This window comes from Chelon labrosus (assembly GCF_963514085.1).
Source record: "Chelon labrosus genome assembly, chromosome: 2".
NCBI lineage: Eukaryota > Metazoa > Chordata > Actinopteri > Mugiliformes > Mugilidae > Chelon > Chelon labrosus.
Genome location: NC_140338.1, coordinates 10,074,992 through 10,099,451, shown reverse-complemented (window position 1 = coordinate 10,099,451; position 24,460 = coordinate 10,074,992). Strand labels below are relative to the sequence as shown.

Below are 24,460 nucleotides of genomic sequence, written 5' to 3'. Positions count from 1 at the left end.
AGCATTTAGTAGCAAATAAACATTGTCATTTCAAAATACAGTTTGTGGTGCCTCCACACTTTTCCATTAACTTTCGGGCTTGACTCATTCAGTAATCAGTACTGTGAGAGCTGTCCTTATCACGGGGACATGGACCATTTAGGATGTGGGTCAAACACGCAGGAAGCGAATCAGCTGATATGAGCGGAAACTAAACACACACAGACCACACGATTTAGAAAACAATCACAAACAAATGCGCAAGTTGCGATCCTCCCCTCAGCTATTTGAGGCCAAAAAACAGCGGCTGTTAAATGAGCGTTTGAGGGATACCGTGAAAAATTAGCATCGCATTTCCACGGCATCAAACGCGCACACCTCTGTGGAGAGAGCGGAAGCGATGGTGCTGGGGAGCTGTATACGCTAGAGACCCACCACACAGATCACACACAAGCACTAAGAGCTTTGAAGTGTAAAAGAAGGAAGGGGTGGAGGGAGCAGACAGGAGAAGGAGTCGGAGGGGGGGAGTAAATTTAGAACAAAAAACAGACACTGGAAAGACGTGCAAGAAAGAAGAGGTGAAAGAAGATGACTCAACTGGAGACAAGTGGATAAAGACAGAGACGAGGGCTGTTACAGCAATTAGGCTAGAGAGAGAAGCGATGAAGTCTTATTTTTATCACACGCCGAAATGTTGATTTTTCCTTTCACATGTGGGGTTGTCTGGAAAAGTCGTTGCACCGCAGCACCGCGCAGAGGCAAAAGACACGTTTCTGGAAAGCCAAGCTCTCCACCTGCCAGACTACTTACAAACAGACAAAGGAATCCTGCCATGGATCTGCTCGGCGTAACTCTGGGGGGACCACGGATAACAACACAATCCCGACTCCAGCTCCACGATGCTCGCAGACTTCCTGGCTTCCCAGGCTTCAAAAAAAAAAAAACGGCTGCTTTTTGTACTGACCTCAGTTTTTCAGCTCGAGCGGCCAGCAATTTCCTCACCTTTATGTTTTGTAAAAAACTACATTTATCAGGGATGCAATCTAGGTGACATCCAAGAAGAATTTCTGGGGCGGTGAAATGGATTTTTCAATGTTTTCCTTTGATTTTGTGCCTTCGGGGGGTTTAAAATAACTAAAATAATCATGAATAATGAATGACGTGAACATTTGTTTGGGGCGCTCTAGTGCAGGGTTAGGCATACATCAAAGCTAGGGAGTATGTGAGGCTATGCTTTGAGGTAACGTGCTAGCGTTTGGCATGTTCACCATGTTCACCATCTTAATTTAGCATATTAGCACGCTAATAAACATTAACATTTGCAAATAAGTAATTAATTTACCCGATGATAGGGCAAAATACAAAGTTAAGGCCTTATTGTGGCTCATCTCAAGGTGGATGTTTAATGTTTGTGCAGATCCATCCAAATGCTGCAGAGATAATTCAGTCTGGACCAAAATGTGCCATCCCCAGAGTCACGCCACAAGCACCAGCTCGCCATCAAGAATAACGCCATTCACACCGGCCGCTGGCGCTAAAGCTCGCTGATATGCAGTCACAAGCTTACTTTCGACGGCGCCCGTCTCTCTCTCCACATTATTTAAGAAAAGGGAATCTTTATAGGTCAACGCTGTCTGGTAAAGACGTGTAACAGATTAGAAAAGTGCAACGTATAAATATCTCAGCCAACATAACCAGGTTAAGGGGTCACTAAAAGACAACTGTAGATTTAATTTATATATATAAGATGTTGCGTTATGCCGTGGTACGATGTGAAGAGAGATAAGAGGGCTCAGTACCTTCCTCAACTGAGAGGAGCAGTGTATTTATATTGTCTCACGTCTGGCAGACGGTGAATCCCTTTACAAGCTGAATCACAACTTTCACAATAACTGGCACAGGACTGTGTGTATTCTTGGCCTTGTTTTACATTCACATCGGTTAATTTCTCATGAGAAAGCAGCTGGGCTAAGGCTAAGCTAAGGCTAAGAAGACACCAGCTGAATGCTCACCCCCCCCGCCCCTGCTGCTTTTCTCCAACAGGTCAAAGAAGATGAGCGACGGACAAGACGAGGAGAATCCTGATGGGAGATAAGCTCGTCAGATTCCTCGTCCCCGGTATTATCCTGTGTTATTATCTGAAGGCTCATCGCTGGAGTTTTTAAAATTGACAGAAGGGATTTACACCGTCACTGGGCACAATGCATTAAGCTTTGCAGGAATCGGAACGAAAAACCTTGAGCCGTGTTACTGAGGATGTTTTCACGGCATCCTTCGTGAATAATGTGTCAAGAATAGGAAACAAACTGAAGCTAAAACAACTAGTGACGTGAAAATAAAAGCGTGGTTAACGTCCTAGATTTGTTGTGACATTAAACAAACACATGTAGACGCTGGAAGTACGAAGGGTCTGGCATTTTTGTTCTTAATAAATGATTTTAATGATCTAATGGCACATAAACAACAACTGACCCAGGACTCTTGAGGTCTGGTGCATGAGCTCGATGTTAAAGCTACGAACCGACCTCCTCCTGGTGCGTATGACGGCCCTTACATTAACCGTCAAGCTGACAAACCATCAGAGCAGATTAAGTGTGGATCAATTAGCTACTAATAAGCATGGAGAGCTTGGCTGCGCATGAGTGTGTGTGCTTGGATTAGATGTAAGAGAGCGTGTGTGTGTGTGTGTGTGTGTGTGCACATCGACCCTACTGGAGATCAGCTAGCAGGCTGGATGGAGGAGGGGCTGAGCGTTAAACACCCAGGCACACTGATCTACTTTCAATCTGTCCGTTTAAGTGTGCGTGCGTGCGTGTGTGCGTGCGAGCGCGGCCGCAAAACGCGCGCGAGTCTCAACTGACAGGATCAATCACTTCCACGCCACTGAGTGTGTCCTTGCACTCTCTCTGACTGTGCGTCGCTCTGTAGTCTGGTTTCGCCCCGCTGCCGTCTTCTAACCCGGAGGCACTGATTGACCTCAGATTCATTCCGCGAATAATTTACCTGCGATAAAAGCAACAAAAGAATCCCGCATTTACACAAAGATCTTAGAAAACAAAGACATTACGGGTTTTAATCTGATATTAATAGCTTCACGAGCGGTTATCTCTCGTCTTTGATCCACCCCGAACCATCTCTAAACGCTATGAGATAATGTCTTCCACTGTGCAAACCGTGGCAAACTATTCCAAAATACCAATTACCGTCTTACTTTCCACAGCTGGGAATATGTATGCGTGTGTTATTACGGGTCACGTGACTCCTCTGTAATGTTCTGCAGCTGTTTAACTGCGGCTGGCGGCTGACTCTGCAGTTCTACCATAATACTAACAGACGACGGCGCACATAGGCAGTCACACACATGCTACTGCAGTGCCTTTAAGAAACTTCGGATGAGAGGGTTAGGGCTCCTATTTCAGCTCTCCAGGAAAAGACTAAAACAGTTTTCTTGGGGGAAAAAAAACACAGAGTCAGCATCCCCACTGTAGTCGAAGTCATCAGAGACCAACTGCTGTCGTGAGTGAATGCCAAACAGTTCTTTTTTCTTTTTTTTTTTTTTTAGAGAGAGGCTTTGTTTAAGAGGAAAAGTTTACGCAGTGAGTAAGTAAGTAAAATGTAAGGTTTACATGCACAACAGCTGCTAGCAAGAAAACTTCCCGTTGTCCTTTTTGCATGTCCATGTAGAACTGATCAGTCATGAATGAGTTCAATCAGTTCATGAGGAGTTCAAAAGCACCAAGTCAGCCAAATACCTTTAACCCACCGCCTATTGATTAGAGGGATTTAGCAACTTTAGACCCAATCAGGAAGAGAACGTGGGTTTCCAAAAGTGTCCCTTCCAGCCCATCTTGACTGAAGCACCATCTAAAGGTTTTTAGCAACGTTTCCTAAAGTCTTCATGATGGGATACTCTAAAACAGTGATCCCCAACCCCCGGGCCGCGGACCGGTACCGGTCCATGGGTTATTTGGTACCGGGCCGCACAGAGACAATAAATAACTTCCATTATTTCCGTTTGATTTATTATCTGAGTCTGAATGATGTTTTATTTTGAAAAATGACCGGATTCTCTCCATTACATCCGTTTATGACTCACTCTTGACGCATGACAAGGCCTCGAGACCATAGATCACGTGATACGTCCCGAGATCGCAAACGACGGGGGCCTTAAACGTATGTTCGAGACAACAACTCTGCCGGTGTTCTGGATTAAAGTCATGGCAAAATACCCCGAGATCGCCACAACAGCATTGAAAACGCTGTTGCCATTTCCGACATCTTGTTTGTGTGAAGCTGGGTTTTCTGCAGTGACAGCAACCAAAACAAAATTACGAAGCAGACTGGACATAAGCAACACACTTTGGGTTTCATTGTCTCCCATTACCCCAAGATGGGACCGTCTTGTTGCAGCAAAACAAGCTCGGGGCTCCCACTGATTCAGTGCTATTGCGAGTAGCTAGTATTTTCATGCACTTTTTGTTTTTGTGGTGCGTCTTATTTTGAAGGCATGTTTTAACGTTACCATGGCGACCAGAGAGCGTTGCGGCAGAGACGATGTTACCCGTGTCATGTTCGGTTGTTGGTGTGACGTTACGAGGACGCTGCTAATAAAGTTGCACATGAATAGCTACACAGTGGATTTACGTTTATTATTATTATTATTTTATAGAGAAAATACTACAGTTTTTATGCCGGTCTTATCATTTTATTTTGTTTTTATCTGCTTGTTTTTATATGAAACTACTGTCTGACATTGAACTGGTCCGTGGCGCAAAAAAAGGTTGGGGGCCACTGCTCTAGAAGACACAGTAGTGTGGACGTTAACGTACTAAAAGTATTTATTTTAAAACGAAATTTGTGTGAATGCAGCCCCGGCGGCTGAGACAAAAGTTTTGAGCAGCTCCAGGGGCTGAATGCAAATGAACCTGAACCAAATCGCATCAGAAAGAAAAACACTACACAGAAGAATCTCTATTGTGTGAGAGTGTGTTGAGTGTGTGTGTGTGTGTGTGTGTGTAGCGTTGTGGTGTGGTGACGGCCACAGTGCACTGAGGGACGCTGTGTGGGACCTTGTATTGTGTGTGTGTGTGTGTGTGTGTGTGTGTGATTCTCAGCTGGATGAGTGGATGCATGAAAGCCTCTGAGACAGATATAGTGAGCCAATCTAAAGACGGTCTTCTGTGAAAGAGTGGAAGAAAGAAAGAGAGCATTCTTTCGCAACAGACTCCAGCCCTCTCTCTCCCACTCGCCCCCCCCCCTCCCTCCATCTTTACCCCGTCCCTCCCCCTGTCCGATTCAACCTCCTTCTTCTTGTTTTTCTCACCCTCTATCCCCCTCCCTCCCCCGGTCTAGCCAGAATTAACGATTTCACCCTGAATGGAACCCCTATATTCCCTCACACACACACAACCCCTCAGGGAAATTTGTGACCTCACCTCAACAAACAACACTAAGTGCTAAATACGCACTGACACAGAAAACCAGCGCACTGTACGTGACACATATACCTACAGCCCTTACAGTCCACATAACGCACGGACAAACGTACGATCACACTGCAAAATGCTCAGTGACATAGAAACAGGCTCGCCCGCTGAAATATGTCAGGATGTAATTAGTCTTAAAAGGGGGTCCTTAAAATTCCAGTGGGCACACACATTGACACACACACGCATAAAAGGCCCTCAGTTAAACACTGAATAGCTCGCAGGAAGTGGCTATTTGACAATTTGGAAGCACCTCCCATGGCTCATCAAGCCTTCTCTCCTCTCGCCTCCAATCAGTCCCTTATTATCTTTCTCACTCCTCCTCCTCCTCCTCCTCCTCCTCCTGCCCGCTCCCCTCTCCAGTTCTCATCTCCCTCCCCTCGCTAATGGCCGTGGGTGCCTTCCCACGCTCGGCTCTTGAACTTGCGCGCCCTCCCTCCTCTCCCCGTGCAACGCCAGAAAACTGCATTTGAGGGGGATAGCGCGGCGCCCCCCTCAACGCGCTGAAATGTGAGATTCTAAACGATGCGTCTCGGCTGTCTTCTGTAGGGGGATTCGAGGATGTGTCTTCTGCTGCGGAGACCTGGAAGTCACCTTGTTTGAGGAAGCTAATGAAATGCAGAAAAACTGGGCCAAAGCCATAGGGCTGCTTTCTAAGGCAGCGCCGCCGACGACTCAGTCAGTGTTGAATCAAAACGCCCTGCCATCAGTTTTACACATTTAACCTCATCTAATGACTCATTTTTATTTCTGATTATGCTTCGAAGAGATTAATTTCTTAATGCAGTAATGTAATATTTTAATCCAATAGAAAGAACCCAAGGTTATTTAACTGTTGTCTTGACCAAGTTGTCCTCCAGAGCCTATAGCTATTTAATTTAATGGATTTTGTTGTGAAAATTGCTTACTTACACATTTATAGATTATCAAAGTTGTGAGTGATTACTTCCAGTCCACTGACTCTTACACACTTCTAGCGATGCTTGGAGACCCAAGCAGTCAGTGCCTACTCACTCAAATAGTGACTATCCTTTCACAGAATGTCTCAAACACTTCCTGAAAAGGAAAGAATATCCAATGTTCCAAAGAAAAAGATTTAAAAAACATAATTTGCTTTTCATCTCTCTATTTGTTTGCATTACAACTCTTTGGGGCACTGACCCTCAAGTTGGAAACCAGCCTGACTATCTGATTAGTCAACAGCTGCCCTCTGCACTTATTATTTATCCATGACAGGACAGGCCCACTAGCTTGATTCAAGGACATCTCTCTCTCCCACACAAACACACACACACACACAGCGCTGATCGATGCGGTGAGGGAACCCACAGCTCCGCGGTTGCAGGACAGCCTCAGTCACCACTTGGCCACTCCGCTGTGAAATTACAGTGTAGGCAGGTGGCAGGAGGTAGGATGATAAGGTAATGCTGCATCATGGAGGGGGATGATGAATCCTGAGTGGGAGGCAATTATTACACCACGTCTCACCTTCTGGTACTCGGAGTCCTCCGGCCTGAAGTCACTGCTCACCAGCTGAAACTCGATGTTGAAGTGGGGCAACCGGTGGAGCAGATTCACCCACCACGGCGGAGAATAGTTCACCACGGCCGCCATCCTTCCTGATTGCAGACGCCTGCCGGCTGCTGTTACTTCGCTCTCTAACCCGATTTCCCTCACACGGCGACTGTAGAGAAATTCAAGACCCCTTGTCAATGCTTTGCAGAGCTGGACAGCCACTTGCACTGTCATTTCAATCACACTGATGTCATGACTGGTCAGTGATCAGTCAGTCTGTGTTTTATATACCTTAATTGCACAGAGAAGTGCTGGTCATTAGTGTCTCTGTCTCACAAGATCATTTGGTGCTTTCTGTTCCATATGCCTGCACTGAATTATCCACTTTTGCATGGAATATGTTGCAGAATGACTGGAAACTGACTCTAAACTGAGTGCTAGAGCCCGACTTCACAATATGCACTTGTTTTTCTAACATAATCTGCTTGTAAGTTTAATCTTTTTCTTTGTTTTGCGTTGTAACTGTGCCATTTTGCAACTGTGTTTTGTGTTTGCTGCTGCCTATCTTGGCCAGGACAAAAATAAATAAATAAATAAATAAAAAGAGGTTCTTGATCTCAATGGGATCTTCCAGGTTAAATCAATAAATAGTCACAGAGTCGTAAAGTGTGTGGTACCTACAAGCATGCACTGTCTGTTCATCCATTACAAACACAATTACACACTATCTGTGCATGTTTATATGATCATTTCATCAGTTTGCAGCAATAGAAGGGGGTCCCAGTGGTGGTATAACATCATACACACTGATGTGTGTGTAGTTAAAAAAGGCAGAAAACACTGCAGTATGGCACATAACTTAATTTCAGTGAAAGCTGTTCACAGTGACTTAATGGATAAACATGGTTATTTCCTTCACGGTGATGGATTATGGGTAATGTCAAACAACGAGGAAAACATATAATACAATATTTTTTTTATCACAAATCAAGCATTACATTAGATGTAATTTGAAAGTACTAAAAAAAATAATAATTTAAAATTCAAATGTGAGCAAACATTAAACCTATGCGGTCATACTGTACATGACAATAGCATGGCTGACAGCCGCTACCTCGCATCACCCACTTTACGCCCATACCGCAAAAACACGGGCTTCGTGGGATAAATGTGTCGTGAACAACGGGGGGGTGGTGGGTGGTTGAAATGGCCGATATATCAAAACCCCCACGACGACCCCCTTTTTTTTATATATATATATATATATAGCAGTTAAATCACCGCACAAACACATGTAGGTCACAATATTCAGGTCTTATTTACTCTAACGGTCGTCCAAACGTTTAAAAGAACCCGGATTAGCAACCGTTATCATGCTTTGTCCGTTAAAAACTACCGCAGTCCCACAGAGTCGTCAAGGCAACCAGGAGGAGAAAAAGGGCTCGTTGCGGGGCTTGCGTGTCCGTGGACAGCGGCAACGACAACAACAACAAAAAAATAAGCCTCCGTGGTTGGGTTTATATGAAACTGAGTTATAATAACCTACCTAGTGGAGCCCAAGCGGGTGCAGACTCTCTCGTTCAGCGCAGTCTTGGGAGTCCGTGTATATTTCACCTATTGTCTTCCCAGACCCGGCGGTGGATTTGAGCACGACAGCCGTGAGCTGCTGCATCAACGCGGCCGTAACGGAGCAAGCTGCGACGAGCGATAACGGAAGGTAGATAGATAGATAGATAACGGAGGAAACGACCCGGGTCCGCTCACATTGCACCGAAGCGCCGTCCCGTTATCAGGGCTCTACCTTCCCCCCCAGCAGCAGCAGCAGGAGCAGGAGCAGCAGCAGCGATGAGACACGGAGGATTAGGGGTTAAAAACTCTTTGACTCGAAACCCTTTTTTTTTTTTTTTTTTTTTTTTTTGGACGGTGCCGTCGTCGTAACGGTCTGTGGTCGTCGGCGCTGTTCCCACGATGACCCGTCGGTTCAGTGCATTTAACGCTGCGGCTGCGTGATATTGTTGGAGCGTGAAGTGAACACGGTGTTTTAAAAGCCCCCGGAGGACGGGGCTTTGCGGCAGCTTCGGCTCCCAGCGTGTGTGTGTGTGTGTGTGTGTGTGTGTGGGACAGAAAATGCGCAGAAGGGCTCCCCCTGCCGGTGAAATCACGGCAGTACAAGTTACATTAGGACACCATCAATCCATTTTATGGTCTGTGGCTGTGTACTCTGCAGAAGATTATTTAAAGGTGACAGTTTAACTACATCGTAGACAGAAAATTAACAAAGTCCACTTATTCAAATAACATATATATATATATATATATATATATATATATATTAGCTTTTATAAGGTATAAAGCTGCAAGCGAGATAAATGCTCGAGGCTCCGGACTGTGCAGTCTAAATGTGCAATCAGATCAATACCTGACACTGGTACTGTGCAATATATGCTCATAAAACATTTACCTTACGTACATATACCAAACAGTATACACACATATTAAAACCACTGACAGGAGAAGTGAATAACATTGACCATCTTGTGACAATTCAATGTTCTGCTGGGAAACTTTTGGACCTGGCATTCATTGGTGTGGATTTTACTTAGACTATGTAGCACCCACCTAGACCAGACCAGACCAGGCACCCCCCACCCCATAGCAATGACACTCCTTGATGGCAGCAGGATGCAGCCTGACACAAACACACAAAAACTATTTAGGAACAATTAAAAAAAACACAAAAAACAGCACAAGGTGTTGACCTGGCCTCCAAATTCACTAGATCCCAAACTGATCAAGTATCTGTGGGGGGGATCCACAGAGGCCCCCTCCCCTCATCCCCTCAAGACCCAAAGGCCCTCCCACTACCTAACATGCTGTCGCCAGATGCCACAGGACACCCTCAGAAGACCCATGTCCATTCACTGATGAGTCACAACTGTTTTGGAGGCACAAGGGAGACCTACACAATATTAGGAAGGTGGTTATAATGTTATGCCTGATCGGTATGTATATACACAAGTGTATTGATGCTGCTTTCACCTACTTATTACTGTCGAGCTGTTGTTAAGTACTGATTTTTATATAGTTTCTCTTTTATACTGCGCTTTTATACTATGTTTATACGGTCTTCTTTCTGCTATTATACCAAACCACAGAGAATATTTAAATCCTGGTTGTACTGTGTGCAAAATAAAGACACTCAAAATTGTACAGGGCAGCACTTGAGTCAAGATCACCGCCGTCCAGCAAGAGCGATTTAAGAAATGAGAGGTTTTATTACAAAAACAGCATTTTATTGAATGAAAATTAAGTTACACACGACACGTGGAGAAAGCTGCAGCCATCCATTGTTTCTGTTGACCCCCCCCCCCCTTTACAGGTTACTCATCTACTTCAGACAGATGTGTTATTGGCATTAGACGTAGTCCCTGTGCATCCTCCACTGCGGTGGCTGTTTAGCATTGCAGCAGACTGATCTATAATTTATTCACAGCTTGGCTCAATAGTGCATCAGTTGAGAATCGTACTCTCGATCGTACCTCAGAATCAGCCGTTAGTTTATTAAGCGCTCGTGATACGTCAGCGCGGCGACGTTCGCGTGTTTTAAATCAAGGTGTTTCCTAACGTGATCCGTCAGATTATTTCAGCGGGTGAGACGCAGAGGAACTTACAGTGTCGAGGGCCAGTCGGGTTAACAGAACGGGATACATCTCATACCGTACTTTTAATTTGAACTCCCATGCAGCAGGCACTTTGGCAAAGAAAAACAGCCACAGAGAACAAGTAGGATCGATGAAGCAGGGCTATTTGGCTCAGGAGTAACAGAGCAAAATTAAAAGGAGCGTTCAACTCACGATCATGAGTGTTTCCTCACCCACAAAGAAAGAATATCACTTACCCTCACGTCAACGCAGAGGCACGCTATAATTTCTCATACTATTAAAAGTGAAGTCATCGTCAAAAATCAGTGTTTATGTGCCGCTCGTCATCCGTGAAACAATTCAGTTTTACATTATACTGAGGTTGAGGTGTATCCACGTATATCCTGAATAGTGTTGGGACAGCCCAGCTTTTTTTACGTGAGAACTCAAACATAATTGATTGGTATGTTATGTTACGCTCAAGCCTCTTACATACAAGATCACACACACATTAACACACACATACACACACATAATCCAGAAGGTCTACAAGATGAGAACTTCTCTGCTCCTCAGAGGACGTGACGGGGACACGATGATGTCGTCAGAATCATCTGAATCGACTGCAGCGGCGCCACCGGACTCCGCGGTGCGATGGAGCTCCGTTTGGGCTGCAGGAGACATAAAAGCGTTGACTCACTCTGCTACGGTGATGACATTTAATCTAGTTCAGCCTCGTCAATGAAACCCAAAGTGACCGCACGCTGAAACCCCTACTAGTCGAACACAAAAACCGACGCCTTTTCATTCTCTAACCTTTTGAAATCCTGGAGGCGTAAGTGCTAGAGACGGGAGAGGAGAGGTCTTCCTGTGCGCCCTTCTTCTTCTCACCATCATTACTGAGGGAGGCTGCACCTTGACAAGAAAACACCAGTCAGTCAATGAAAGACAATTTGTAAACTCTCAAAACACAAACATATGGTGCAGATATTGTCATTTTAACGGGACTAGCCAAGCGGATGTTACGTTGCAGCTTTTTAACGCATCCAAGTGTCATTCACGGTTGCACTGTGGCCCCTAAAGTGTAACATATCCATAACCAAAACACAAAAAATACATGTAGTTATGAAAGCACATCTTCTTTCAAAAATCCTTAAGGGTCAGCATATTCTCAGCTGGAGCGTAAACTAAAATAGCGCAGTCCGAACTCTCTCGGTGAAGCCTGCTACACTCATCAAATGCTGTCTTGTAAGGCTTGAAGGAAGAAAAGCGCTGATGCCGCTGTTCCGCTCCGTGCACCCATATGCTGCCGGCCCACTCCAAACTCAAGAGGGAGAGGGAGAGGGAGAGGGAACGGTGACGGGGAAGACGGGGAATTCTCACAAGGTCATTCTGTTCGGGTAGGAGCTTAAGGAAAGGCTGCTTTTAACTGCAGCCGCTTCGTACGTGACTGTCCTCGTCAAAGCTCTGGCTGCAGCAGAGGAGACAGCCACCATGGATTTAGATCAGTGCTCCAGCGAGACACATTCATAAAGGTGTCAAGGGACAAATGATGAGTGATTTTGAGGGGGAGAGCAAGAGGATACCAAAGCTGCAAGTCTTTCTAAGTCGACAATGTAAAGGGAAATGTTACACATACATCAGGCATAACATTATGACCACCTTCCTAATATTGTATAGGTCTCCCTTGTGTCTACAAAACTTAATCAGAGAGTGGACATGGGTCTTCTGAGGGTGTCCTGTGGTGTCTGGAAACAGGATGTTGTTAGTGGGGGGACTTTGGGTCCTATGGGTTGAGGGGAGGGGCCTCTGTGGATCATCCCACAGATACTTGATCAGTTTGGGATCTAGGGAATTTGGAGGCCAGGTCAACACCTTGAGCTGTTTTTTTTTTTAGTTGTTCCTAAATAGTTTTTACGTGTGTACATGTGTCAGGCTGCATCCTGCTGGGGATGGCTGCTGCCATCAAGGAGTGCTATGGGGTGGGGGTGCCTAGTCTAGTCTAGGTGGGTGCTACATGTCTAAGTAACATCCACACCACTTACTTCTTCTGTCAGTGGTCATAATGTTGTGGCTTATTAGTGTATACAGTGTAAAACAAAGGCATTAAGTTCATTTGTTATATGCGTGTGTGGCAAGAATCATTTATAAATCTTAGCTGCTAACTTTAATAAGATAACATTCAAAGACTCTTTTTTTCTCCCAGGTTTCATAGGAGGTCAAGACGTGGACCAGTCTGAATTACTTTCTCTGCCAGTTATTGCTTTGCATGTTGTTGTTGTTGTTGTTATAATAAAGAACTGTGAGCCTCACCTGTTCTGCTGGGTGCGTGTGCTAGTCGAGCTCTTCTTGGTGCCAGCGTGGGCAGATTGTTTTCCATTGGAGAAGGCACAGACAACCCTGAGCTGATGCACAAACACACAATCACACGCACAATTCTGCAAAATGTTCTATACTTGGGCTTCGTCTGTTTTTTTTTTGTTTGTTTTTTTTCTATTTGAAATTCTGTTTACAAGTTAGTCACCTCTTTATTGCAAGACTACAGCGAACCAGATGGCCCCTGAACGCCGACTGTATCATCGTCAAGGCAACCGCATCCAGCTCTCCGCCGGCCGAGGAGGCTGCGTCAGTGCGGTCGGACGACTCCGCGGCCTGAAAACCAGGAGATGAGGAAGATACGGGGGCAATGGGGGGGTATAGAAAGGACAGAGGAGGTTGAGTGGGTGAGACAGGGACAGATAATACATACCACATACATGTGACATACATACATCACAGAAAATGCATTTTAGCGCCATCTAGTGGTTTTCAAAGTAAGTTACAACAAAAACTATCCAACAATTTCTGGTGTTATTGCGTCTAGGGTACATGTGCAATTTCTAGTATCCGCCAAAGGTAGAATTTATTTTCTAATACACTGGGCTAGTACTGCAGTTTAAAAAACAAAAGTACAGGTGTTACTGATACTGAAGACTAAATGTGAGTATGTGTAAAAGTGTGAGGGTTAAACCTTATTGTGAGCATCTTTCAGCAGGTCCTTCAGCTGTGACTCTCTGCGTAGATGTCCTCTTAATGCCGACTGCAACATCACAATGTCCTTTGTAGAGGGAATACACATAGATTGAGTGTTGGGACATTTTTATAAACAATGTTTCCCAAACACGTCTAGGACTTTTCTTGACATACCCTATTTCTGTGCTCCTTCCAGTGAGTCTGAACGACCGACGCTGCTTTCTCCCTTTCTTTCTCCTCTGCGTTCGTACCCAGATCCTCATCTTCTTCCTCCACCTCCTTCTCTTTACATCCAGTGTGTCTCTCCTCCTCTCCCTCCCCCGAGCCCGCTCTGCTCTGAGAGTCCTCGTAGCTCTCAGCCGTTGTGGGAGAAAGGGAGGTGAGCTCAGCCTGCGCAGGTTTGTTTCTTTCCTCCTCCAGAGCGTGAATCCTCTCCCACAACTTCTCCAACTCCTGTCTGGGAAACACGAACAAGCAAAGGATATTCATGAAGAGGAAACAAAGTGCAGCTGGCAGCCCCAGTAGACGTCCTCTTATAGTTTGCGGTTGTTTAGGTGAGGCTGAATCTGAATCCTTCTTTGGTTTTGAACTAAACAAATACTAGAGATCTAATCAGATTTTAGAAATATGTGGTGAGCATGTCAGACCTATTTAGACAATCTCACTACTACCAGCCAGAGAAGCTACAGGTCTGGGCATGTTGAACCAAACAAACATAGTTTCCTTAAATAAAAACATACTTATGCTGCTGTCTCTCTGTCTCGTGCTGTTTTGTCTCTTCAGCTTTCCATCGCTCCGTCTCTTTCTCCAGTTCTTCTCTGTCTGTCCTCAACTGTTTGAGTTCATCACTGAAAACACACGCACACAAGACGAATTCAGTTTCAAGATCCAAACTCAGTGGCTTTGTCCAGGTGAAATAACGTGGATCAGATACAGTCGTGTTCCAGAAAACCACCTTAAACTATTGTCTCTCTCAGTTTTATACAATTAATTAAACTTATTAACTTGATTTAAGGTTTACAAACATAGAGCCACTGTATATGATGTACACCGATCAGGCATAACATTATTACCACCTTCCTAATATTGTGTAGTTCTCCCTTGTGCCTCGAAAACAGTTGTGACTCATCAGAATGGACATGGGCCTTCTGAGGGTGTCCTGTGGTGTCTGGCAACAGGATGTTGTTCGTGGGGGGACTCTGGGTCCTATGTGTTGAGCGGAGGGGCCTCTGTGGATCATCCCACAGATACTTGATCAGTTTGGGATCTAGTGAATTTGGAGGCCAGGTCAAGACCTTTTGCTGTTCTTCATGTTTTTTGAGTTGTTCCTAAACAATCCTGCTGGGGATGGCTGCTGTCATCAAGGAGTGTCATTGCTATCGGGTGGGGGTGCCTGGTCTGGTCTAGGTGGGTGCTACATGTCTAAGTAACATCCACGCGAATGCCAGGTCCAAGAGTTTCCCAGCAGAACATTGTATTGTCACAAGATGGTCAATGTTATTTACTTCTCCTGTCAGTGGTCATAATGTTATGCCTGATCAGCGTATAAAAAGTACAAAGAGTCTCACAGCGACTGACTCACTCTCTACTTGACAACTTCTCTTGAAGCTCCGCTCTCTCCTCTTCCAATTGGCCGAGGCGTTCCCTCAAATCTGAAAGCTCCTCCCCCTCCTCCGTGACTGTTCCCACGGAGACCACTGCTTCAGTTGCCATGGCAGCGCCCGGAATTTCTGCGAGCGTGGCCTGGACCTCCCGATCCTCCAATCGGCCGCTGCTCTTCGGGGGCTGGGCGTGCCTTCTGCCGTCCTCCAGCCTCTGATAGGACGAGAGAGGAGTCCGTCTGTGAAGGTGGCGTCTAAGCCGACAACCGACACAGGCCACCGACACGTGTTTACATGAACATCTAGTTTCCTCTCACCTTCTCCACCTCCAACAGCCTCCTCAGCAGCCTCTGTTTACTCCACTCTCTGTAACCTAGGAAACATAATCACACACGGACTTTCATCAGCATCAGTGCAGAACATCTTACTGCAGTGTTTCCATTTACTCATTAGGTTTCACTAATTTATGGTTTTGCTAGATTAGATATATTAACAATTTTTTTACTGCTGTTGTTATCTTCTAGAATATAATCTTAGTCTGATTCTCAATACAGTTGGACAGAGGTAAAGAAAGGATCAACCATCTGATGCGAAATACATTTTGAGATTACAGAACATACTTTAAAACTGAAAGGATCATTTTGTTTGTTCTGAACTGTTAAAGGAAGCATCGCAGGAACTCGTGTACGACTGTAGTTACGCCGTTTAAGGGTGCAAAACTGTCACTGTCAAAGCAAAAGCTGGCGTCTTTGAAGAACCTAAAACATGAACCATATTCCGGTTTGTGGCACACTTTTTTGTTTACTACATAATTACATACAGTTTTAAAGTCTACAGTATTAAGCCCTATTCGCACGGGACTCGTTTTACCTGGGGGCGTCATGTGATTCAGAAACAACCCCCTTACGTCTGTGTTTCATGTGGAGCATTTGCATGGGATAAGCAAATTTACTATCCATAGTTATGTCTCTGCTACTTTCCGCTTCACTCCACTGCACATCAGAGGACATTTTACATTTTTTGACAGCTTTAGTTACTTTGTGAATTGTAATTGATAATAAAAAATATATTTTTATGATTAAAACATGATGTGATGGGACTATTGATCACGGGGGAGAAATTCCGAACGACCTGGCGGCGTTTAAATCAGCCCCACCTTTGCAGATGACCACATTAATGCTTGATTTAATGATTTCATCCGTCTAAACGGGTGAATGGGTCGGCGTCATCTTGACTTTGCACCCTAACGCCTGTCCGAACTTTGATTTACAGCTGCTTCACTACATAAAAAAAATGGGCTGAACCGTGCCAATGTGCGAGTAAAGACCTTTAATTCCTCCAGCAGGGCTGTCAGTGCTGAGCTCCTCTCTGAGCGCCACGTTCTCCTGTTGAAGCTGCTTCAGGTTCTCAGACAGACGATGAACCGTGGAGCTTAAAGCCTTCTGCTGCCTCTGCGAGCATTTACTCTCGGCTCGGCTGCTGCAGGCAGAAACAGAGACGGAGACGAAGAATGATTTTAGGGATGCGTCACACGTCCTGCAACCCTTTCTTCTGACCAATCTGTGACTGTGGCAACATCTGCTTGAACATTACGAATTAATCAGATGTAACTTTAAGAAGGAACTACTGTTTTTACAACCTGGACTTTATTTCTGGCATAAAATACGATCGTTTACTCACCCATATAACTTCGGTGTCATTTGGAATCGTTCGGGAGATATTTAGATCCGGCATATATCCATATAGTGGGAGTGACTGGGGCACCGAAACGCAGCCTCTAAATAACGCATTATCTGCCGCGAAACTCATTCATTTCACCAATATTTTGTTATGATACTCTAGTGCTATTCCCCGTTGAGTCCAGAGTTACCTGTTATCACCATCCGGAGTCTGTAGATTGACCTACTAACTTCTGACCTGGATGATGTCATCTCTGAGCGCCGCACGCACCCACGACGGTCGGCTTGTTTACCTGTAATTTGCTACTGCTAGTTTTTTTGCAACTGCTAGTTTTTTTGCAACCTGGCTGAATATTTTCTCCGATTCTGAGGTTGTGGACGACGACTTTGTTTATGATGGACGTCCTCACCGTTTTTAGCCAAAGTTTACGGATGAGGAGCTCATTGAAAGTAGGATGCGGAGGCAAAGAGAGGAACAGCTGGCCAAAGAACAACAAACCGCTGCACGTCTGCGAACAGATAACTGGTAACTCTGGACTCAACAGGGAATAGCACTAGCTATCGTAACAAAATATTGGTGAAATGAATGAGTTTCGTGGCAGATAATGTGTTATTTAGAGGCTGTGTTTCGGTGCCCCAGTCACTCCCACTATATAGATATATGCGGCGCTCCACGAGATATAAATATCGTCCAAACAACTCCAAATGACACCAAAGTTATATGGGTGAGTAAACAATCGTATTTTACGTCAGAAATAAGGTCCAGGTTGTAAAAAACGGTAATGCCTCTTTAACTTTACAAAATGTTTTACAGTAACTATAGTAATTCTGCTGTTTTTATGAGACGGAGGTTCTGGATCAGGTCCAATGTGATTTTAGTTGTTCGTACCTTTTCTCTGCAGCTTCTAGAAGCATCCTCAGTCTCTGGATCTGAAAGAACAAACAAACCAAGTTTCCTTTTCCACAGCTGAGCTAACACACACCTTACACGTACATGTACACTTTTAATCCACTAATTGTGTGGAATGTGAGATACTTTGATATTATTCAGGTTTCATAAGAATACTTTTAGTATATGAGTCTGGTAACACGCCATAGGCATTTCATTATGTGGCGTATTTGAGCCCATACAGAGAAAAAAAATCCTCTGCAAGCAACTGCATAGTCCTACAACAAATCAGAGTCATTTTGTTGTAAACAAATTAAACTCCACAGCGCTCAGATTACATGTATGACTACATCGCTGTTACTTTCTGTCCATCGCCGCATAAAGCCGGCCCAAACTATTTAACTGTCCCAGCAGATCTTTGCCAGAGCATAATCAGTTCCCAACAGAGCAAAAATTTTTGTGGCCCGGGGAGGTCGGGCTGGCTTCCAAGCTCATACAGCACATTGAGAATATGAATCTCAGTGGGGGTTTTTGTTTTTGTGCAGCCTGTGACACACGGCCTCTGTTTACATTCAGTTCTTGGTGTCGTACACAAACCAACAAGCCAACCAGCAAGGCTCACTTTTTTTGTTTAGAAGGGGAAACACGCCTAACATTAAAAATTATACCAAAATTTTTTTTTGGATATGTGCAAATGTTCCAGAAAATTATTCAAGTAATAAAAAAGGGAGGTGGTGTTTGAAAGTCAACCACCAGCTGCATGTAAGCAGGAATATTAGTGTACATGTTATATTGTCATTAGCCAGGTTAATAGTTTAGTAGGGACATTGTCTGTGACATGTTGTATCGAGAGGCAGTGATGTTACCTCGTCAAAGTAGGTTTCTACTGTGATCTTCAGCTCCTCCAGGTTGGTGGTCCTCAGCTCACTTTGCAGTTTACTGAAAAAAGGAAATAACCTGAACACCATGCTGCTTTACACATGAACCAGTTGGACTTATGCAAAATCGAAGGAATGCTTCACCTTAAGGCATTTTCTTTCTCTCTACACTGCTGCTCCAGCTTCAGGATTCTCTGTTTCAGCCCATTGAGAACCTTAACGGACAGAATCAACTTGTTAGATATTCATCCAAAAAAAATAGTGTCCGGTATGTTCACCCACACACGAGATATACTCACCACACTCCCTTCTCTTTTCTTATCCACCAGACTGCGAGTGTATTCAGAGCCCTGCAGAAAAACAGCATGCAGCTCACAATATTTTAGTGACTGTGATTAAAATAACAAAAATAATTCTCTGATCTTACCTTCGTGGGATCCAACAGCTCCTCTATCTGTTTCTCTCTTTTAGCATTGTCCTCCTCCAGCCGCCGCAGCTTTGCTTTCATTTGCTGGTTGTCGGACTTATGTGCCTGGAGGCTCTGCAGAGAATCGCGCAGTCATCAAGGTCAACATGTGGAAGAGAGCAAATGAAAATCCCAAAGTGTCAAACCAAAATAAAAACATGGCAGAACGGAGCATGTGCAGGGTAATAAAAGGACAAAACATAACCGATGAAGGCCGCTTTTGAGGAGAAGATAAACACTGATCGGGCACAACATTATGACCACCTTCCTAATATTGTGTAGGTCTCCCCTGTGCCTCCAAAACAGTTGTGATTCATCAGAAAATGGACATGGGCCTTCTGAGGGTGTCCTGTGGTGTCTGGAGACAGGATGTCATTAGTGGGGGCCTTTGGGTCCTATGGGTTGAGGGGAGGGGTGCTGTGGCTCATCCCACAGATACTTGATCAGTTTGGGATCTAGCGAATTTGGAGGCCAGGTCAACACCTTGTGCTGTTCTTCATGTTTTTGGAGTTGTTCCTAAAGCGCTTTTGCGTGCATCCTGCTGGGGATGGCTGCTGCCATCAAGGAGTGTCATTGCTATGGGGTGGGGGTGCCTGGTCTGGTGTAGGTGGGTGCTACATGTCAAAGTAACATCCACATGAATGAATGCCAGGACCAAAAGTTTCCCAGCAGAACATTATATTGTCACAAGATAGTCAATGTTATTCACTTCTCCTGTCAGTGGTTTTAATGTTGTGGGAGATCGGTGTACACATCTTTTTACATTAACGCTTGACGTCAAGCTCCCTTGTAAAAGAAAAAACTCCCACCTTACTTCTACTGAGATCACACTGAAGCACAGTTTCTTTGAATGTGTTCTGAATACACAGCATTAATGGTGTCGCTCTTTACCTTCTTAAGGCGAATGATCTCATCATGCAGGTCCTCCTTGTCCCTGTTGTCACCTGTACCTAAAGCAAAACCTGCAACCACAAAATCACACAAAAATCACCCTCATTCTGCCTTAAAAAAATAAAATAAAAATGTTATCATGTCCCACTCCCTGACGTCTAGTCTTTTCTCTTTCTGCTGTTGTCTCCTGTCCTCAGCAAAGGGTAGTTTAGTACAAAATCCAACCTTCAACTCTACCCTCTACTTTTCTTCATTGCATTTCTCATTCTGAGACACCGACACATCCTCTCACCGTTGAAAGCAGAGTGGAGATGTTTGTATTTCCTCATGCTCGAGCTCTGTTTGAGAAGCTCAGGTGTAACGTCACACTCGGATCGGAGCGTCTGGGAAAGATCTAGAAAAGAGTCAGCGAGAGAGAGAGAGAGAGAGAGAGAGAGAGAGAGAGGCTCCGAACATCAAGACTTTTTAACAGTTCTGTATGATTTCATTAGATGGTGTCTTTTTTGGGGGCATTTTACATATTACTTTGTTTCATATTTGCAAAATTCTGAGCAAAGAGTCATGCAACTTAGTGATGCAACTCCAGAGTTATCAAAATGATCAAGTACTCCACCCATCCCAGTAACTGTCCGTTGAACTGGCTATGTTTACATGTACACTACTTCCTACTAATGATCCGAACAGATGCCCAATCAGAAAAAAAATGGCTCATGTAACCACCTCAATGAGAACAAACTCTACCGTGTATCTTCTCCCTTTTTAAGTGATTAATGCATTTTGTACATGGTCCCTGTAAGAAATAAACAAAACTAAACTAATGATAATACTGATCATAAATTTAACAGGAAAAATACTAGCATGCAAACCATTGAAATGCTGGGTCCAATATGTTTTTTTTCTAAATACTGTGCATTCTGTGCATTTTTGACCCACATGTGGTAAACACCAGGTGACATGAGTTTCCCTGAGTGACAGAAACATGGAGCTAGATCTTCATAGTGGTACACATGTTCATAGTTCTTCAAACAAGTGTTTGATGCTGGCAGCGAGTCTGAAAAGCTGGGTCTGACTCAATCATCTTTTTCTACTAAATGAACACAGAGCTGTTAATAAAGTGGCAATTAACATCTTCTTCCATTATGTTTCAAGCCCATTCAACGCAGCAGGGCAGAACTACTTTGCATTAGTCATATTCTGTATAATTCACTGGATCATTTTATTTAGCGTCCATGTAAACTGTTACGTTGGGAGTTTCTGATCAGAATGATTTCAGTCTGGTTGAAGATATACAGCCAAATGGCCAAAACTGACTGAGAAGTTCAAGAGGATCTTCAGATCCCTCCAACACAGACATGTCCACCTGACTCATCCTACACCGATGTTACCAAATGAGCACACTGCACCTCCTGTCGGGGTTATTTCCATGCGTCATTCCACTATCCGTAAAACATTTGCACAGTGGAAAAAAAAAAAAAATAACAGAGCTATGCTCCAACACAGTTCAATACTCCATCTGACTCATGCTTTTAACACCTTCTGAGAACACACTGAGGCAGTGACTAGTAGTGCGCATGATGCATTTAAGTTATAATGAAGTGATGAAGCCGCAGAGAAGCTGCAGAGCTTTCAACTTGCACAGCCTCACAAGAGCTAACTTACTTCCAACAGCTGCGAGGCGTTTAAAAACAAAAAAGGCCCGTCTTGCTTTGTGCGCATTCATCTGAGATACAGACACGGTCTAGGAGCTTCGGTTGTGTTTTTCACGCTGCCTACCGTGGCCGTTGCTGAGGGACGTGAGGCGAGCTGAGCCAGTCTCCCCGGGTGTGTCTCCTCTGGCGTCCCCGAGGGAGCCCCTAGGCAGTCTCCAGGCGGCCCCCACGGCTCCTCTCCTGGGGTTCACATTCAGACTGGAGAGATACGGAGACCCTGCGCGCGCACACACACACACACACACACACACACATATATAAACAAATTTGGAATGTGCGAGGTAGATTTTGTTAGAGCGTGAGAAAATATTTCCCAGAGAGCTGCAGATCAGGTCTTACTTGGAGAATGGGGAGGCTTGCCAGCAGATTTTCTCCTCCTTGTTCTCTGACAGAGGATAAAGCAGAGGATATTCATTGAGGCAGGTTCGTACTGTGAGTCTGAAGCAAGGCATTAAACCCAAACAGAAAAATAAAGATACGTAGGATGACAAAAAAATGAAATCCACGATTATCGGTCAGTTTGATTACCTTTACTGGGACATCAGCAGGGAGAGAGAAACCATCTTCAATCTATTGTGGACAGAGGAGGAATCAGCAATATATATACACTTGTAAACACAACCGTCATTGCAATAAATCTTAGCTTTGTGAACATTATGGTGCTCAGAATTTGTTTATAATAACAGAGAGCCGTCCTTTCAACTGTGTTTACATTCTGGATGCTGTGGTTTGTCGTACTATTTAAATTTATTTCTATTATTTCTGTTATAACCCCATTTCAGTCAGTGGGCTCCGGCTAAATAATAGCACCACAAACTACACCCTACAGAATGATCATACTGTTGCATTGCCACCTTTCTGATGCTGTTTCAGCATAAACTGAACAATATAAAAAGTCCTGAAGCTAAGATTTAGCGCAGGACTGTTATAGTAGTAAGTATTTGTTTGCACAGGTGTACCTAATGAAGTGGCCAGTGAGCACAGAGATATTTAAGGTTTGTGTAAATCATCAATTTCAACCCTGAGGATTTTGACACCTTAAAAGGGGGCTGCATAATAAGTTTGATCACTCAGCTAATCGATTAATCGATGCTTTCTTTGTCTCATTTTAACACATTTCTATTGTGAAATCGTTTGAAAGGTTGAAGATCACTTCAGTTTAAGTGTTGGGAACCTCTGACATACACTGTTATGTCCAGAGTTGTTTTAATTCACAAGCTCAACAAGGAAGTGTGGTTAAAAAACACAACTTTATAGGATTTAAGTGGGAAAATAAAGCTAAGTCAAATAAGTCATTTGAAGCTAAGCGAAGAGAAGGACTCACCAGCTCCTCGCAGTCTTCATCTGTCTGAACATCACTCGCCTCCACAGACATCTTAGCAGCTGCGCTAAACATAGTTAGCACGTCAAACGTTACGTTAAGTTGGAAACCTGGACTCTTTCCGTGTTTACTCGGCTCATTTTACTCCCGAGTCAGAAAACGCTCACTCCTGTCTGCCCCTCTTGCTGGTAGTAGTAGTAGTAAAAACATGGGGCGACAATAGAGGCGCTAGCTATGCTACAACTCCAAAATTTTCGTCCAGGACATTATCGGTTCGCTCAGGTAAATGTCCGTTTAGCTGGTGATAGGGTTTGTTAATCATAGCTTTCCCGGAATCCGTTAAAAAACGCTGTCGTCTTTCGGAGTAGAGCTCACTGTTTTCACATCTGCAGAGCGAGTCGTCTAGCAACCAGGCAGCTGTTACCGAGCTACGTCAAGTTAACTGACAAAAAATCAAAGCGTCACCGGAATTCACATGAGAACACTGTCAAAGTAAAATACAGCAACACGATAAACGATTCCGAACTCAGTGCAAATTACGCTTGGCTCAGTTTATAATCGTTTGGTACACAATTCTGATTAAAAATGGTTTTAAATAGGGGAAAATATACACGAAATATCGAGAACGTGATTATGCGTTTTTCATTAAGTGTTTTATTTTGAAAATCTTAACCGGTTGTTCATTTTTAATAGCTTTGTTTAGCTTAACAAAAGCTAATATCTGTGTGTTTTTGCAGTCTATTCTTGCTTTCTGGCTAGTTTCTTTGCATTAACCAGTGCTAGAGTCAGTTGTGCTAAAAGGAGGGAGTTAAAGTGATTTCTTCCAATAGCATGAGGCAAGCAGACGAGGAAAAATGGGAAGGTAACGTACACCTGGGGACTCTTCCAGTGCTCTCTGTTTGGCTTTTTTGACCTTAACTTCCATGCAACAGTATTTTGTACATATGAAAATTGTGTATTGTTTTTTTTTTATATATATATATATATATATATATAGATATTTTCATTGCTCTATTACCTTGCTATTTTAGTCACATTTTTTTGGTATTTTCTGGCCATGGACACTGACATCTCTTGACCCGGAGACTGGCCTATATTGTCAGCAGAAGTTTGTCTCTGTTTCTACCTAAATATATCTTCCCTTTTCCCTGCAAACTCTGCCGAGAACACGGTGGCCTCTCCTGACCGTATCCTATTCTCATACGCAGTGTTTTTACAGGTGCTGGACCCCCAGGAGCCCCACACACAGGCAGAGCGGCATACTTTTGTTCGGGGCAAACAAAGCCCGTGCACACGTACAGTGCAGATGTCAGTTCAAAATAAACAAAGAAAACACCGCATACGCTGCTATAAAAAGTATTCATCTCCTTTATTGTTTTTGCAAATGCAGTAT

At 44.1% G+C, this 24,460-nt stretch overlaps 2 protein-coding genes across 3 annotated transcripts in view; both read right to left on the bottom strand.

Moving 5' to 3' along the window:
- LOC311504498 (protein tweety homolog 3-like) overlaps window positions 1-9,088 on the bottom strand; it is a 28,059-nt gene extending 18,971 nt beyond the window's left edge. Inside the window, 2 exon segments of the mRNA XM_084567643.1 lie at window positions 6,954-7,149; window positions 8,527-9,088. Of these exon segments, the coding sequence (XP_084423769.1) occupies window positions 6,954-7,079 (126 nt within the window). The 5' untranslated portion in view covers window positions 7,080-7,149; window positions 8,527-9,088.
- A 1,139-nt stretch (window positions 9,089-10,227) lies between these two features.
- iqce (IQ motif containing E) lies at window positions 10,228-23,735 on the bottom strand. 2 transcript variants are annotated; one of them, XM_084571690.1, is made up of 21 exons: window positions 23,071-23,735; window positions 22,275-22,316; window positions 22,086-22,131; window positions 21,811-21,963; window positions 20,330-20,431; window positions 20,038-20,108; window positions 19,108-19,221; window positions 18,980-19,030; window positions 18,825-18,895; window positions 18,669-18,741; window positions 17,803-17,843; window positions 16,562-16,713; window positions 15,552-15,607; window positions 15,216-15,448; window positions 14,374-14,481; window positions 13,808-14,090; window positions 13,632-13,718; window positions 13,146-13,273; window positions 12,935-13,026; window positions 11,438-11,536; window positions 10,228-11,292 (listed from the first exon to the last, which is right to left on the bottom strand). In XM_084571690.1, the coding sequence occupies exons 1-21, from the start codon at window positions 23,140-23,142 to the stop codon at window positions 11,168-11,170; spliced, it is 2,199 nt and encodes a 732-aa protein (XP_084427816.1). In that variant the 5' UTR covers window positions 23,143-23,735; the 3' UTR covers window positions 10,228-11,167. The 2 variants fall into 2 exon arrangements, with proteins under 2 accessions (XP_084427816.1, XP_084427817.1); XM_084571691.1 differs by having other exon boundaries at window positions 11,438-11,530.
- Window positions 23,736-24,460: the final 725 nt, after the last annotated feature.